We start from the raw sequence: 18,791 nt of genomic DNA, 5'->3' as shown, positions 1-18,791 counted from the left end.
CAAATGGATTTGTAAGACTGCCATAAAGAGGAGCACTGATATTCAATATTTATTGGTTAATTTTGATTTTAGCTGAGGAAGAGACTAGATGTTATCATTTCTTTAAAAAGCACAAAAGTGAACAGGCCCCAACTCATGAATAGCTAGGACTAAGGTAGGTTCTCAATGGATATACTCAAGTATATTTCCAATGAGGTAAGTAATAAAGTATGATTAAAACAACAATGGCTTTTAATCTTTAAGTTAGAGAGATGATAACTAGCCAGTCTACAATCTTCAGTTTTTCTTTAACTCTGAAAAAAAATTACACTGGGTTTAAATTCATTTAGTTAGAATCACTAAATGGAAATAAACATAGTCTCAGTTTGGCATTTCTCTCAGTGCAAGAGAGTATAATAAGGCACAATCTGCTAAATTTTTAGTAGCTGCAGTAACTCTTCTTTGAATCAATATTGTTAAACTATCATTTGGGCATTTATATAGTTCTTGGTCTTCATTGATATATAATTATAGGCTTACTTACATATGTGTAAAAGATTCCCCCTGTCCACTAGGATGGTTTCCATGTGTACTTAAACTAAGGAGCTGTACATTGCTGATACAACTCTAAGATGAGCCATTAATTGATAACCAGGCCATTAAACTGGTAGCCAAGCCATTAAGAACAAAATCAGCACACCCTTCCCCTTATAGCTCACTCGACTGGAAATATTACAAGCCCTCTGTGCCATGGGAACCACCTTGCCTACCACATGGTGCTGATGTAACAAATATCTAGAGCTATGCACCTGGAGAAAGCAGGGAATGAGGTTTTGCTTTGGATTACTTGAATGATTCTTTCTTTCCTCCCGCCTTCCTTTCTTTCTGTTAACCATAAAGCCACTAGCAGATAGTTTAATGATTTCTGTTCTTATGCTGCCTATGGAGATTTCACACTGTGCTACCAACCACTGGTACTGATTCAACAACAGCCTTGTAAAATTGGCAGCTTTCCTAAATAAGCTATGTAAAGCCTGCAAATGCTGGTTACTGTGCTGTGTAGTCAGTGGGAACTCGATAAAAACGCGATTAAAATTCTGCCCACATGATATATCCCAAATATGCTCATACCTATTTTCTAAAGAACATTATCAGTCTATACAAAAGTATTTCTGGATTCTCCTTCTTACCACAAATGATTAATAGCAGTCATTCACTGAAACCTATCTGCAATATGGCCATGACATCTGCCATATTAGTCTTCCTTTTCTCTCACCACTCAAGTACCCTTTACCTCTGCTTATACAGATCAAGACATTTAAGAGGGCCAGAAATAGAGGTCAGCGTTCCAGCTCAAATCCTACCATAAAGGCTCATTTACAATAACTTTTTGTCCTCTGAATACCAAAAGCACCAACTGCACCATTCGTCTGCCACTTAGCATGTGCTAAACTGTGTTCTTATTTATCCTTTTATTGATCTGTCTTATATCTCTCAACAGACTGAGCATCCTGACTCCAAGAACCATGTCTTGTATTTCTTTGTATCTCCCATGACAATTCTGCATATGATGGAATTTTTACCACCAGGCTGGCGTACCACTCTAATTCTTTCACCTATACTTTGGCTCATGTCAAAAGGGCAAAAATATTTGCTACCATTTACGGAGTGCTTACTATTTGCAGTACTTTATAAATATTACATTTAATTAACTTAAATGAACTACATTAATATTAATAGACACTATAAGTTCCATTTTATTGATAAGGAAACCAAGGCTCATGGTGGTTTTATGATATGTTGAACATACTGAAGGTCAAACAGCTTACAGGTGGTGAAACTGATTGGAACTCAGGCCTGTTTCATTCCAAACACCAGATTATTACTATCAGCCACAAGAACAAATGACAAGTAAGATAATGAATATATGACCCAAGACACCTTTTAAGGATTTCTAAATAGAGTATTTAACGAATGGGATACTTTAAGAATTGAGTGTGAGATTTTATTGGGGAGGAATGAGCATCACGGGTGTGGGGTTGATAGAACGATCTATACCAAGTTTGGTCAAAGGTACGTCCAAAAAGTTGAGCTTCACACATCGTCTAAATCTATTTCATTCCCCTCCTAGGAAGAAAAATTTACACTGAGAATTCACATTCTCCCATAGATGTCCCAACTTCTCAAACTACATTTCCCCCCAAAATAAAGATGATAAAACAATAGGAAGTTAAAATTTTTTGGTGTTCATGGGAACTGGGTATATTTTAGGAGAAACACAGCAATTTAAAGGTACCTGGGACAGAGGAGAGTTCCAAAGAAATGACATCTCTCTTAAGAGTTCTCTGTCATAAGTGATACTTATTTAAAAATCAGTGAAGAAAAATCATAAATACTCTCATTCAGTTTATTCCTTATGAAGATCAACTGGCTTTTATTACACAAAATTCAAAGAACAACAGAGATGAGATGCATAGATAAGATGCTAAGCTCATAAACCTGATCAGCCTTTTGTTGAGGTACTGAAAGCTTCTTGGGTTGTAAACAGGCCTGCCTATCTGTGGCATGAAGTTTTAAGAACACAGACACCACAGAAGACAAGCGATATGAAGTCCACAATTAGAATTCTCAGGGCTTGAAATGTCCTGTTACGGATCATGAATATCCACATGTATCTTTGTCAATAAACATTAAGTACAAATGACAAAAGTAACATGATCATTAACTGAAAATTTTATTGTTCTTTCTTATTAACTATCTCATTTGATCTCCACTGTCCCCTGAAATGAGGCAGATATTATTCCCCCCAAAACATACGCAACAATTTGAACCATTTAGCTCATCATCAAAAAAAAAAAAAAAAAAAAAAAAATCAAATAATTCTGTGTCTTCTACAACTGGAAAATTGAACTTAAATTTTTTTAAAAAAACCACTCTAGTACAGGCTAACACTGAACTTTCTCTTTATTTGAGAGGAATACAAGCCTCTGGGTTCTGTGGCTTTAACAGACACATAACTAATGCCAAATCCCTCAGGTTACTTAAAAGAAGGGTCACACCCCTCTAAAAACAGATTAATGCAAAAAACAAGAGTTGCCCAATTTGCACAACCTGCAAAAAGGAAGTGAGCCCAAACGTGCCCTTTGGTGTGCAGTACTAGCAATCTATTTATAAATCATCTGCCACATCCTTTCCAAATCACAGGAACACCTAAAAAGGCCTTGATGTTTTTAGCACATTTCTTCAAGTTAAATCTAATTATGTTACGGGAAGCAACATCCTGTATAATTCTAACAATGGAAAGCTAACTCTAACTCAATCTGAAAGTAGTTAAGATACTGATTATTATTATTTTTTTCTTTCACCTTAGAAATTCAGAAACATTATGTGATAGCATCTACACCACTGTTTTTTAGCCCCAAGGTGATTAAAAAGATTCACATTTACTGGAGAAACCCAAGAAGAGAGGGAGTGAGAGGATCTGTAGTTTAGGCCCTCCATTACTTCAAGGTCTAACAGCTCTTGGAGCCAGAGAATGACAACATCCTTAATTATTTGGCTTTGGGCAGTGGTTTCTCAGTGTAAGTCTAAAGAAACTGCCCAATTTCAGGAGTGATTACAGGTGAGCACACAATCCGAAGAACAGTAATTTAGAAAAAAAATTCACTCAGATTTATCAAAGAAATCTTGCCTTGAGTGCACCTCAACCTCACCGTTCCTGTTCATCTTCATTATGCAGAGTTACTCTTCAGTTAACTGGTTTCCAGTAAGGCCAAATTTGAGAGCTTTTTCCCCCTCTGTTCCAAGCCAATTACTGCTCTACTGACTTCAAAGCAGCACAAGTGCGGATAAAGCCACACAAGGTTATCACTGCTAATGAAAACACAAATGCACCTTTTAACTCTGACAATTAACTTCTCCTTCATATTTGAAGGCCGTAACACCTAGAAGATTAATTCACTTGAGGTAAACTTATTTGAGCACCTTTTAAGGCTATATTACCTATTCAAGGATCAGAAACAAGCACAGAAACAGTACTGATTTAAAATCAAAGAGACATCTCATGCCTTTAAAAAATATTAATATTAGTCTCTTTACCCACCAACGAGAGAAAAAAAGCTCTTAAATCATAAATGAATGCCTGGCTTCAATCACTGAATTATCAACTATTATAATTACGTTCATCCATTTCTGCAGAGGACAAATCTAGATTTTAAAAGTATCATGGACGATAAACACACTTATTCAATAGACCAAGGAAAGTTAAGAATTTGAAAGGCAAAACAATTTCATAAAATTATAACATTTGGAGTAGGACTTCTTGGTTCTAGGCTTTTAAAGTACAGAATTTCTGCTAAAGAACTGTTTTAGAGCTAGAAAAAGATGGAAGACTACACCTAAATCATTCAACAAATCATACGTAAGCTGGACAAAGAGAGCACCAAAGATTCAACAAATATTTGAATGAAAACATCTTAAAATATTAGTAAACCAATTCCAGCAATATGTTAACAAATAATGCAAACAGCGTGAAAGGACAATTCAACTTTCGCAACTCAACGTGTCACTGCATTCCCAGGAAAGGGGGGAAATATTATCCTTCCAACAGATGTCCAAAAAACATGTAATAAAATTCAGTAACTATATCTAATTTTAAAATATCTGAAATTAGGAAGAGTAGGAAATATCCTCAACTTGGTAAGTGATCTATGCTGGAACCTACAGCACACAATACACCTATTTAGAAAACATAAAAAGCATCCCTTTTACAATGGAAAACAAGATAAGACCACTAGCATGGCTCCTCTTTAACACTACACTAAGGCAAAGCAATGAAGCCTAAGGCAAAGCAATGCAGAGTTATACTTAGAGAAAACCCATTTACAGATGATATAATCATCCACCCAGAGAAGTCAAGAAAATCAACTAAAATATCTATTAGATATTAGGACCAAGAGTTTAGCAAGGTGGTCTGATACAAAAGCAAATACTATAAAAAGCAGTTTTACTACACACCTACAGGGACTAATTAGAAAACATCATGGGAAAGAAGAGCTCATTCACAAGAGCAACAAAAACTTTATAAAACAACCATGAATATAACTAATAAGAAATGTGTAACTAATGTATGAGGAAAAGTGTAAAATTTAAATGAAGGACATTTTACAAAGTGGATAAACAGACACACATACCACATTCCTTATCGGGAAGGCTCATTTTATAAAGCTGTTAATTCTTCCTAAACCTAGTTCAGTACAATTTAAATCAAAATCCCAACAGGATTTTTAAAAGTAGAAATTGACAATCTGTTTCTGAGACTTACCTGGAAAATAAGCAAGAGTAGCTAAGATATTAAAAAAAGCACATACACTGAGGTAGGCCTTGTGATACAAGATATCAAAATGTCCACTAAATCTACATTAGGTAAAAATGTGGTATTGGTGTATGAAAGAAAACATGTCAATAGGACTTAATATATAATACGAATAGCATTTAAAATTAGTGAAGTGAGAATGAGCTAAATAAATGGTACTGGAATAAATGACTGTCCATTTGGAAAAAAGGTAAAGTTAAAGCTCAACCTCACACAATAAATACAGGCATACCTTGTTTTGTTGTGCTTCTCTTTATTGCGCTTTGCAGATACTGCATTTTTTTTTTTTAAACAAATTTAAGGTTTGTGGCAACCCTGAGTAGAGCAAGTCTACTGGTGCCATTTTTTCAACAGCATTTGCTCACTTCATGTGTCTGTGTCACCTTTTGGTATTTCTCGCAATATTTCAAACCCTCCACCACCCAAAAGATCAAGACTTGCTGAAGGCTCAGATGAGGGTTAGCATTTTTTAGCAATAAAGGATTTTAAAATTAAGGTAAGCAGATTGGGTTTTTTTAAGACATAATTCTACCACACACTTTACAGACTACAGTGTAAACATAACTTTTATATGCATGGGGAAAGCAAAAAATTCGTATAACTCATTTTATTGTCACATTCACTTTACTGTGGTAGTCTGAAACTGAACCCACATTATCTCCAAGGTATGTCTATGAAGACAAATTACAGTTTTAAAGAGTGAAATATTTTTCAAGTGTAGACATACTAGAAAAATACAAAAGAGTATTTATAATCCTGGGAGTGGGTGGGAAGGGGTTTTTAAAAGCCAGATGCAAAACTGAAATTGTAAGAGAAAATACTAACAGATTTTACTACATAAAAATTAAAAACTTTGGGGACTTCCCTGGTGGCACAGTGGTTAAGAATCCGCCTGCCAATGCAGGGGACACAGGTTCAAGCCCTGGTCCGGGAAGATCCCACATGCCACGGAGCAACTAAGCCCGTGTACCACAACTACTGAGCCTGCGCTCTAGAGCCCACGAGCCACAACTACTGAAACCCTCATGCCTAGAGCCCGTGCTCCACAATAAGAGAAGTCACCACAATGGGAAGCCCGCGCACTGCAACAAAGGGTAGGCCCCGGCTCACCACAACTAGAGAAAGCCCGTATGCAGCAACGAAGATCCAACGCAGCCAATAAATTAAAAAAAGAAAAAAATTAAAAACTTTTATACAAGACGCAAAATTCAAAGACAAGCAATAGGCTGGGCAAAGTATTTTTAAAACATATTCAGAATATACAGAGTACTACAGGAAAATGAAAAAAACTACCAAAAGAAAAATGGTTAAAGTACAAACATGCAAATTACATAAGAAAAATGAGCAAGACCAATAAAAATACAAAAGGGTCCTAAAGTTCTTCAATAGTAAGGGAAGCGCAAACGGAGCAGTGTTTAAGATCAGGGGTCCTGGAGTGAGACTGTGTTTGCATCCTGGCTGTATTACCTTAGACAAATTACTTAAAAAAAAAAAAAAAATTACTTAACATCTCTGTGCCCCTCTCATGTGTAACTGAGGATACACCTAAGTCAAAGTTGTTAAGAACAGAGAATGAGATAATATGCATAGTACTCAAAACAATGCCTGGCACACAGTAAGAGCTCAGTAAAAAATTAACTGCTATCTAATATCACTAATATTACCAGGGTTGGTGAAGATACCTATGTGAGTATATAAGTAAGATATACTCTTACTTATAGCTGGTATGAGCAAATTGGCAAAGCAAACTGCAAAGCATTTTGGCAGCATGTATCGAAATTTTAACAGGTACATACCATCAGACCCAGAAATTCCACTGCTAGAATTTTATCTAAAGAAATGTTCCCACATATATACAAAGCATCAGGACTTTGAGTGCAGCATCGTTAAGAGCTCTAGATTTGGAGACAGGAAATGCTGGCTCTAGTTCCAGTTCTACCAATAGCAAATCATGTAATCCCTGTGGCAGTCACTTCACCATTTTGATTTTTTAGTTTATTTACTCTACAAAATGTGGATAATGACTTGCCCAATCTGCCTCTCAGGAACACTTTAAGGTAGTGGTTTGCAAAGTGTGGTCCCTGGATCAGCATCATCAGCATCCTCTAGGAACTTGTTAGAAACTTAAATTCTCTAGTCTCACCCCAGACCTACAGAATCAGAAACTCTGGGGGTGTAGGCAGCAGTCTGTGTTTCAATAAGCCATCTAGGTGATCCTGATGCAAGCTTAAGTTCAGAGATGAGCACATGTGAAATCACTTGAATAACTATACAGCAGAACTGAAAGAGCATTCGTACTATCACTAATAAACACAAAAAATACAGCTGTTTCTCCCTTTCAATTTCATGAAAAGGTACATTTTGGATAATCATCTCAATATGCTCCTCTGTTGCTAAGCTTGAGCTTCAGAAAGCACTGATGTGAAGCTAGGAAGTCAAACTCATATACGTAACCAAGTAAATAAATACAAGTATTTTGGGTCAAGGATAAAAAGCTCAAGGTAACCTCATTAACAAATCAAGCAATGTCTCAAGCTTCTAAGTTCCAAGAATTTTTTTTTTTTTTTTTTTAAGTTCCAAGACTTTTGATCAGCGGTTTTCATAATGGTAACACTGCTTTAATGATAGCCTTTGCCAGCATTTTATCTACTAATTCTTGATCCTTCCCTGAACTTTTCAGGACACACAAATAGTCACCTATTTGTCGATAAGCTATTTGTCTGGCATATAACAGTAACATTAGAAAAGCCCTGGCCCCTTGCTTAGCAACTTCACTTCTCAGAGACTGACGGCTGGCTCTCTAAAAATAACATAGGTTTAAAAAAAAATAACATAGGCTCCCATATTTTTCAGAAGTTCAGATTTTTGTTTTATTTAAAAACATGTGTAGATTCTTAAAGGGTATGGAACTTTTCATGATCATTTGAGCAGTCTGATCCAAGACACTTGAAGTTTGATCAGATGATGCTCGGGTTGCTCATATATATTTTTCTAGTAGGATTAACACTTATGACAGTAACTATTCTTTGTTTCTGGAGTTAATTCAATGACTTCTTAATGTTCTTCTCTGAATACATAAGAAATAACACTATATTTGGTGAGTTTTACACAAGGGTAAGGGGAGACCTTAATCTAATAATGATGATACAATTCCCAATAAAATACAGTAATACCCAAGCTATTCTCTAATTTCACCTGTATGTATATACACACAGTTAAAAGTCAAGAAATTCAAAAGAGCCTGTGAAATCACCAAAATAGATATCCAAAGGCCTTACTGTAAAGGTCATTAACTTTCTCCCTAGGGAAGCCCCTAAGATCTCACTGTGGTCTTTTTACTCTGACACAGCTTCTCATGGGATTTGTTACATGGTTTACTTGGTTTCTAAAGTCAGAGCAAATGTGAGGCAGCAAAGAGAAAAGGAAAAAAAGCTCGTATGAGTGGGTCCTCAGCAACGACAAGAGAACCACTGGGCTAAGAGTACTCAGGTGTCAAGGTACCCCTTGCCCCAAGCTTACACTTAAAATTCAGTCTTCACTTAAGGACCTTAAATCTTAATCTTTTAGTTGCTCCCATTCATCACTGCTATTTACATAGCTAGCACCACAGGGAAATGCTCACACCAGTTAAGTTTTTACTGTATCAGGCCTTAGAAACAATACTTCCCTTTAGGAAGGAGATTTTTTAAAAAATATTTATTTATTTGTTTGTTTGCTTATTTGGCTGTGCCAGGTCTTAGTTGCAGCATGAGGGATCTTTTTAGTTGGGGCATGCAGGATCTAGCTCTCTGACCAGGGATGGAACCTGGGCCCCCTCCATTGGGAGCGTGGAGTCTCAACCACCAGACCACCAGTGAAGTCCCAGGAGGGAGATTCTTAACCTTTTATAAGATCACGTTACTTTGAGAATATGATTTTTAAAAATATATTTACCCAACATTTTCATATGATCTCAAGGAGTTCATTAAGCTTCTAAGGCCAATTCATGGCTTCAGTAACCGCAGACCCCAAATTAAGAAGTTCTGCATTAGGTGCCAAAAATGTGTGTAATTTAACAAAATTTAGGGTTTTATTCAGAATGATCTTTAAAGTTTTTTGTTTTTTTTTTTTGGCTGTGTTGGGTCTTTGCTGCTGTGCGCGGGCTTTCTCTAGTTGTGGCGAGTGGGGGCTACTCTTCGCTGGGGTGCGCAGGCTTCTCACTGTGGTGGCTTCTCTTGTCGCGGAGCACAGGCTCTAGGGGCACGGACTTCAGTAGTTGCGGCTCGCGGGCTCTAGAGCACAGGCTCAGTAGTTGTGAGCACGGGCTTAGTTGCTCCGCAGCATGTGGGATCTTCCCGGACCGGGGCACGAACCCGTGTCCCCTGCATCGGCAGGTGGATTCTCAACCACTGCGCCACCAGGGAAGCCCCTAAAGATTTTTAAATGATGATGAACTGGGCAACACTATAAATGTAAAATAAAAATGATGGCTAAAGCAATACTAATAAATACACTTTAGAAGAAGTGAATATTAGCAAAACTCTCTTAAGAAACACAAAAGTGGTAAAAGAGAGACAAAAAGGAAAAGAGAAATATTCTGCAAATTCTTTAAAAGACTGTCTACCTTAGCAGCAAAACTCTTCGTGTAGCAAATGTTTTCAGTACTAAGTTGAAGACGTCAGCACATAAAGATAACTCCCAAGAGGTACGTCTCAAAAGTGACCTTGCAACTACTAAGACAGAAGATAATTTTTCCAGTGGTTAAGAGCACTGGCCTAGGAAACATCTGGATTCTCAGGACAGTTCTGTCATTTATGAGCTATATGGTCTTGAGTAATTACTTAACGTCTCTAAGCCTCAGCTACATTATTTGTAAACAGAATAAATTAGTTCATAGGGTGGCTGTGATGATTAAGTGAGATAATAATACACATTAAACTTAGCACAGTGGCAAGTGGTCAATCAATGGCAGCTATTAGTTTTTGTTTAATTTCAGTTAACACATTTTCCTGGGCAGGGGTTTATAGTTTGTAAATTGTTACCACACATATAATATTTTACGATCCTCTGGGGTAGGAACCACAGTATCCTCATTTTACAGTTTAAGAAAGTGAACTCAAATGACTTACCCAAAGTCACTAATTAGTAGGAAAAGAAATCTGTACTTGCTTGACCACACTAGGAAGCAAGATTCAAAACTCCTTTCCCCCACAAAGCTTAGAAGCTCTGCCTTTTAAGTTTTGTTTAACCTTTTTCTTAAACTGTAGTTAAATATATATAAAATTTGCCATTTTAACCATTTTTAAGTGTACAGTTCAGTGCCAAAAAATACATTCACATTGTTGTGCAACCATCACCACCATCCATCCCCATAACTTTTTCTTCTTCCTCAAATGAAATTCTGTACCTATTAAACACAAACATCTCATTCCCCTCCTCCAACCCAGTAGCAACCAGACTACTCTAAGGTCCCTCACATAAGTGGAATCATACAGTATTTGTACTTTGTCACTGGCTTATTTCACTTAGTATGATGTCTTCAAAGGTTCATCCATGTTGTAGCATATATCAGAATTTCCTTCCTTTTTAAGGCTGAATAATATTCAGTTGTATTATATACCACATTCTGTTTATCCATGGACATGTGGGTTGCTTCCACTACCTTTTAAAAAATATTGTTAACACTTATTTTGAGATTGTTTATCCACTTTCAGATTATTCACTCCAATTGTCTTTTTTTTAAAGGGAAAATACAAGTAAACAGTTGATTTAATTCTGTATAGTTTATAATACAGAACAGTAAAACCACGATACTACGGGGCGGTGGGGGGGGGGAGGCGGATATTGTTTTTTCGGTGTGCCACCATGAATCAAAACAAAAGAAAAAAGTTGAAATGCAAATTTGATTTGGTAAGAGAGCAAAACATTTAGTTAAAATAATAAATTAGCTTTAAGATTATCTATAAATCACTTTACATGCTATTCTTGGGACCTTTAATAAGGGATAATGGAAAGTTTCTATTGTTGGACATTAAACTACAAAGTTCTTTAGGGTTGACCTGGGAGGGAAAGAGAAGTTGCTCAAGTGCCAGGAGTCTGGGAGAACCTCAGTAGGTGACTCTCGTTGAAGCTACTTCGAATGAGTGCTAATACACTACAAAGACCAAACTGCTGCTATCTAAAAGTAACCCTAAATCACTCAACTAGTTTAAGGATGCAACTTGAATAGATGGGAGTTCCTCTGCTTCGCCCTTTTTAACTGAGATGAGAGTTCCTCTACTTTGCCCTAACTGTGAGATAAGATTAACCACTAGCTTGAGCACAGTTCTCAGAAATAGCTAAACCACAATGGAAGGGAGGAACAACTCTAGAGACTTTGAAAACAGTTAAGATTTAAAGATGCAAATGAATCTTGCACTTTGGCGATTTTAGGTGTGCATACAGGCTTGGGTTGTTAGCACGTACTACTACAGGCGGAGACAAAAAGAAAAAGAGCCAAACTACTAAAATCCAGTTTTATGAAATAATTTCAGACTACAGCCAGCGGGGTGTTAAGAATAAACTGCCTTTCTTTGCGTGCACGGCTTATAACAGAAACCTATGGGCACAAGCAAACTTATTTGAAACAAGAAAACAAAACAACAAACACGGGAGCTTGAGCACCAGCAGGACCCGCAAGGGGAGTGCTAGCTTTTCCGGCCGGCGGTTCAGAGCTACTGACCGCCCCTCAGCCCAAGTCTCCCGAAAGCCATACGGCTGTCACTCAGTCATCACAGACAATTTCCCTGGGGCGACCTCACTTTCAGATTCTCTCAAAGTTTACCAGAAATTCTCCCACAGGATTCTTCTGTCCGCCTCCCCACCCCCAGGACACTTTTTCCCTCCAAGAATTACCCTTCCCCTCCACCCCACTATGCCCCCAGACGCCCCGAGACCTGCAAGCAAGCAGGATGCGATTTCGCCCTTGCTTGCTCCCAACTGCCGGGGGAAAGCGGCTGCTGAAAAGCAAACTTTCCGAGCGTTCACAGAGGGTGGGAGGGCGCGCAGCGCACTCACAGCTGGTTGATGGCGTTCTGCGAGATGACCGCGTTGGCAGAGAAGTAGGGGATCATGTCGGGGCCACTGAGGCTCCAGGTGCAGGCGGGGGGCGCCTTCCTCTCGCGGGCCAACGTGCTCAGGGTCATGGGGCCGGCTCAAGGCGCACAGCTCCGCATCCCGGCCCCCGCCCTACTCCGGCACGAGGCGCTCGCTTTGGGCTCCGCCGGACTGGAGGCGCGGGCAGCGCGGACTCCCGGCGGCAGAAGTGGGCCCGCCGGGTCGCGCGGAAGCAGCTGCCGTAGCCCTGGGGCTCGGCTGTGGAGTCCCGGCGGCCGGGTGCCTCCAGCAGCCCGCCCCAACTCGCGTCCGGGGCGGGGCGGGGCGGGGCTGAGAGCGCAGGCGGGGAGGGTCCTGAGACCCGAGAGGGTCGGGCCCCGCGGGCGCCCCGCCCCGGAGGTCTTAGCACCCGCCGGATCCGCTGCCGGCGTCGGAGCCTGGGGAACAAGGGTCGGCCCCAAGCCACCTCGGCTTGGGTGAAGGAGTGAAGGGAGCCGGGGGGTGGGCCAGAAAGGCTCGCATTTCATTGGAATGTTTCAACAGAAAGGTCCTGCCTCTTAATCCGCTTTATGCATGAACCTCAAACAAACCCCATTTTTCAAATGACCTTAAAACTTTAAAAGGCTGTACACTCGCAAATGCAATAAATGTTTATCAACGGCTTCCTATGTGCTACGGGCTAGGAAAATGCTGAGATAAACTGGATTTTTTTTTTTAATAGTTGAAGCTGTGATGGGGAAAAAAGTCTATCTACACTGTCGATAACATCTGCTAATGCTTGTAAATAAATTTACTAACCATCCTCCAAACCAAGGATTCCCAGCCTTAACTGCACATATGAATCCACCTGTGGAGATTTTTAAAAATCCCAATGCCCGGTTGCACCCTAGACAAATCAAATCGGAATCTCTTAAAGTTGGGATCTAGAAGTCAGTATTTTTCAAAGCTCCCCTGGTAATCCCATTGCACAGCCTGGTTGAGACAAATGTGCCAAATGATCTAGAGAGGAAGACGGCTAGAGATAATATCCTCACTGTACCGATGTGGAAACACTGAGGGTCTAGCCAGATGATCTTATTTGTAAGTGACTTAGATAGGAACTCCCGTTTTATAACTCCTGATAGATCAGGGCTTTCCCCACCAAACCCTATTCCCTGATGCTTTATGATTTTCCTTAACAACTCGCTGAGCAGTGCCTTTCACTTGAACAGGGACCAGCTCTGTAAAAAGAGAATCTCTTTTCTCTCTCACCTACACACTATGCTATGTGTAGTGGCTTACAAAAGGGACTGGCCCCCTTCAGGCACTCAGTAAAAGTTAGCTCCCTGGGCTTCCCTGGTGGTGCAGTGCCAATGCAGGGGACACGGGTTCGAGCCCTGGTCCGGAAAGATCCCACATGCCACGGAGCAACTAAGTCTGTGCGCCCCAACTACTGAACCTGCGCTCTAGAGCCCACGAGCCACAACTACTGAGCCTACGTGCTACAACTACTGAAGCCCACGTGCCTAGAGCTGGTGTTCCACAAGAGAAGCCCCCGTAATGAGAAGCCCGCGCAACGCAACGAAGAATAGGCCCCGCTCTCTGCAACTAGAGAAAGCCCGTGCGCAGCAACGAAGACCCAATGCAGCCAAAAATAAATTAATAAATTAAAAAAAAAGTTACCTCCCTTATCTCTTGTCCTTACTGTCTCATCAGAACAAGTATTTTGGGGCATCAGTATTTTTAGCTTTTATGAATACTTGACTAAAACATACATCGATATAAGTTGCTTTAGGAATTCCAGAGCCAAAAATTAATAATTTTTTAAAAAGCGATTTCACTATCATAAGAGATCATGAGAAAAAATTATAAGAGAAATTAGAATTATAAAAGAGACTATAATTAGGAAGGACTCACTTTACTACTCAGCATATGCAGCATATGCTAGAATCAAGAAGAAATAAGTCTTTGTTTTATATAAAATTTCAGACTTCTTTTCCTATTGGGAAGTTTGACAATTTTCAAAACACTAGTAATGAAATAATCTAAACTATAAATTCTATGTCTACAACCAGAATCCCTCTTTTGTTAGTTGATCCTTCCATAAAACAAAGTTGTTGCCAAGGCACTGAGGGACTGGAAATATTGCAAACTCATGCCAGAAATATATATCTAAATTAAGAAGGAACTAGTTGGCAAGTGAAGAGCTAATGAAAGGTCTGGACTTCGGAGTCCAGTGCATCATCATCTACATCCATCTCGAGGAAGGAAATTTTGAAAGATTTATTCAGGCTATGTCAGCAGGCACCCAAATGGCAGTGTAAGAAAAAATCTGCTGATACACCCCAAAATAAATTGCTTTAAATATCTGGCAAACTTGCCAGTTTGAAACTTCTTCCAGGCTGTAATTTATTACAGCCTCCTACGGTGATTAAAAAAAAAAACAAAAAGCAAAAAAACCGTAGCAGGCTGTTTGGAACAGCACTGTTAAGGTGAGTCCAGTTCCTTTCATGACACAGCAGTGATAGGATTTCATTGAAGTCAACACTTAAATGACGCCGTTTAGGAAAAGATGATGTCATGGTAATCATTTGTATCTGCCGGAAAAAGAACTCAGCAGGAAATGTATCTTACTCAATGCAACACTTAATATCTCTGGCATTTAAAAACTCTAGAGATAAAGATTTCATAAATATGTATACTTGTCTTTTATAAATAGGTTCCTATAGTGACACCCCATAAGTGCACAGTCCTTTGTTTCTCCTCAAAAGACTTCTGTCAGTGCCTGTTCAACAAAAGGAGACTATTTTAACACCCCCATCAAGGCCTTTTCAAAAGCTTTTCAAAGTTAAATTCTCATTTTGAACTGTAATATAGAAAATTGGGAAAGTGCTAGAACATGCCTCTTGGTTTATAAGGAAAAAAAAAAAAAATCATCTCTGCAGACTGAGGTACCTTTAAGGAAATAGTTCTTCCTACTACTGTTTCAAAAAGTTGAACAAATTCCGTTTCTTTTCACAATCTGCAGAGTGTCAAAATGTCAATCAATTTAGTTTCAGCTCAGTTTAATCCTTTACTCTCCAATGTCAGGAAACAAGGCTCTAGGGAGCAAGTTCTCTGTACCCAAGCATCTAGGAATTCAAAAATGATTCCAAATTAAATTGAGCAGCATGAAATAAACTAAGCTAGTTTTCTACTCCACATGAAGTCAGAAGGGGCTTTCTCTAAAAAAAAATCTGCACAAAGGCCCTGAAGAAAAATCGCTGCATTTCTTTATACTGTTGCTTGAATTTAGCAGATTTGAAATGAATTTTGTCATGTCATTTGCTGACTATTTCAAGGATCAGAAATATGAATATTCTAAAATGTTAATTTGGCTCTTCACAGCATTAGCTATGACCAAATTTTTTGTAGACTTATATATTAATGGCATTAAAAATTTTTTAAGTAATAGATGTCTCTTATATCTATAAGATACTTCCATTACTATGTTTCCATGTGTCCCTCCATAAGGTATAAACACTGTAAAACTGTATAAAACCAGAGACTTGCATACGGACCTAACTGTACTCCAGGACTGGTCCAAAGGTGAAATGTGAAGGATGTGAACATGCTTTTGTTGCTGTAACAAAATTTCAACATGGGTGGATCACTTGAACTGACAATAGCTAATGAGCTAAAATGTGACAATGTTATAGTACCAAAAACTGCAGGCTAGAAACCAGAGGACCTAAATTTAGTTCTAACACAGTCATTTAATAATCTAAGATTTTGGCCAAGTCACTTAACTTCATCTGTAAAATGGGATAATAAAACCCTAAGGAAATATCCCAAGATCTGTTTTTGGGAGAGTCGGGAACCTTAGGAAAGAAATTTCATCCAATCCGGAGATCCTGAAAAATGGATTTAATCCACTTAATGCAGTCATTTAGATCAAAGCAGTACAGCCCAACAGTTAAAAACTCAGGCTGGACTTCCCTGGTGGCACAGTGGTTAAGAATCCACCTGCCAATGCAGGGGACACGGATTCGATCCCTGGTCCGGGAAAATCCCACATGTTGTGGAGCAACTAAGTCCATGCGCCACAACTACTGAACCTGCACAGGCTCTAGAGCCCATGAGCCACAACTACTGAAGCCCGTGTGCTGATAGAGCCCATACTCCGCAACAACAGAAGCCACCACAGTGAGAAGCCCGCACACCTCAAAGAAGAGTAGCCTCTGCTCACTGCAGTTAGAGAAAGCCTGCACGCAGCAACAAAGAGACAACGCAGCCAAAAATAAATATTAATTAATTAATTAATTTTTAAAAGAACTTTAAAAATAATTTTTTTTTAAGTTTATTAAAAAAAGCCCAAGGGCTTCCCTGGTGGCACAGTGGCTGGGAGTCCACCTGCTGATGCAGGGGACACTGGTTCGTGCCCCAGTCCGGGAGGATCCCAGTCGCGGAGCGTCTGGGCCCGTGAGCCATGGCCGCTGAGCCTACGCGTCCGGAGCCTGCGCTCTGCAACGGGAGAGGCCACAACAGTGAGAGGCCCGCGTACCGCAAAACAACAACAACAACAAAACCTCAACAAACTCTGGCCTTGGAATTAATCGGAAGAGTTTGAATCCTAGTGCCACCAATAGCTATGAACTTTAAATAGCTAGTTAATCTTCTTTTTTTTTTTTTTTGCGGTACGTGGGGCTCTCACTGTTGGGGCCCCTCCCGTTGCGGAGCACAGGCTCCGGACGCGCAGGCCCAGTGGCCATGGCTCACCGGCCCAGCCGCTCCACAGCATGTGGGATCTTCCCAGACCAGGGCACGAACTCGTGTCCCCTGCATCGGCAGGCGGACTCTCAACCACTGCGCCACCAGGGAAGCCCACTACTTAATCTAGGGCTCAGTATTAGTACCTAATTTATGAAGTTATTGGGAGGATAAATTAAATTAACACATATAAAGCACTGAAAAGAGTGCCTGGCACAAAAATCTACTTTTTGGCCTTAATGGCTCTGTAAGCTTAAGAGAGGTAAGGGAAAGGTTGAGGAGATTGCCCTTCAGGAATAAAATCAGGGAGTTGAACGCTCCAGTTCAATGAAGAATCTTAGATCAGAGTACAGCACTATAATAAATTTTTACATTTTTATTAAAATGTTTCTGCTTTTCTAACTCTTCCATGTATCTTATCCTTTGAGTGTTTCTCTGAGGTAAAAGACCTATGTGCTTTTCTTTAGGTTGTTCAGAAAGCGTGTGTGTGCATGTGTGGGGGGCGCAAGGGGACTCTGAAGTCAGTCTGGCAACCTTCAGGTAAAGTCCACTGTGCATTTTAGTTTATTCACTGAGAAAATGAAAATGTTGGACTAGAGATAATCCTCCATGCTCTTTTCCAACCAACCTGAAAAACAGCTAAAGCAGGCAACGTTAAAATGGCAATGACTCTGATATCAGAAAGTTCTAGACTCTAGCTACTTTGTCCACAGGCAAAACTTACTCTGTTCCAGCCCTGATTCCTTTAATCTTAAAGTGGGATGGTAATGCTTACCTCCCAGGTTTACGAAGATACACAGACACAAGTGTTTTGTAAACAGGACAGCACTAAATTTTTGTATTATTACCATCCATAAATTGGCCAATCAGCTTCAAATAACAGAAAGCATTGTATTTGTTTGTATTTGGGATGAGAAGTTGATGAATGAATGAAAATTAAAATACAAATAAACTTCCCCTATATACCACCATTTCATTCAGGAAGTCTTTACTATTATTGTTTGCCAGGCAGTTAATTATATATTGCCATCTTGTAGTAACATAAGATCTGCAGTGCTTACTGGGATTTTGCTTTCTTTTTTTTTAAGCTTTGAAATAATAGTATTAACTTACATAACTTTATTTTTTAAATACCTAGTCATAAGAAAGAATAATTATACCAATCAGAAGACCTATTTGTATTTTTATGTTTTCTCTAAGGGGCTTGATGTAGAGAAATAAATAGTAAATTAATCTCCTGAGGGTCAAAAGGGAGAAAGCCAACACTTTAAAGAGTTACAAAACAAAAAGCCTGTTACCTAGCGTAGCACAACAGTCTGTCTCCTGTTAATCTGTAAAATGCTAGGATAAAACTCTCAAGATAATACCCCTAATTTTCAAACTTGTTGCCCAGACAGTACCTAGAGGTATCTTGCTACACTTAGTCAAAGGCACTCTTCATTCAATACAGTACACTAAACTCTGTAAACAAAGGCTCTTAAAAGCGATCAAGTTTTGCAATCACTACTAGGCTAATAGTTTTATTTAAAAGAATATCTGACAATAGTTTTAAACACTGGATTAAACAATGTCACTGAGCCCTTCCAATCCTTTCTATGGAACTTTCCACCATAAGAGCAATGGGAATACCGAAAAG

The 18,791-nt window shown here is 39.2% G+C and overlaps 1 protein-coding gene across 10 annotated transcripts in view; it reads right to left on the bottom strand.

Annotated features, from left to right (window-relative positions):
- The window catches only part of SSH2 (slingshot protein phosphatase 2), a 242,957-nt gene that overhangs the window by 97,625 nt on the left and 126,541 nt on the right, over positions 1-18,791 (bottom strand). For 2 of the 10 annotated variants that reach the window (XM_067022151.1, XM_067022152.1), the window contains exon 1: positions 12,389-12,722. The exons of 4 other annotated variants lie outside the window; for them this stretch is intronic. Coding sequence is in view for 1 of the 6 variants with exons in the window: in XM_059046272.2 (XP_058902255.1) it covers positions 12,389-12,516 (128 nt within the window). In the remaining 5 variants the exon portion in view is untranslated. Of the gene's footprint in view, positions 1-12,388; positions 12,875-18,791 lie in introns of those variants that run through there. 4 more of the 10 variants (XM_067022150.1, XM_059046272.2, XM_067022147.1 and 1 more) reach the window with 4 other exon arrangements.

This window comes from Kogia breviceps, chromosome 19 (assembly GCF_026419965.1).
Source record: "Kogia breviceps isolate mKogBre1 chromosome 19, mKogBre1 haplotype 1, whole genome shotgun sequence".
Taxonomy (NCBI): Eukaryota; Metazoa; Chordata; class Mammalia; order Artiodactyla; family Physeteridae; genus Kogia; species Kogia breviceps.
Note: the sequence above shows the minus strand (reverse complement) of the source record. Positions and strands in the feature narration are given on the sequence as shown.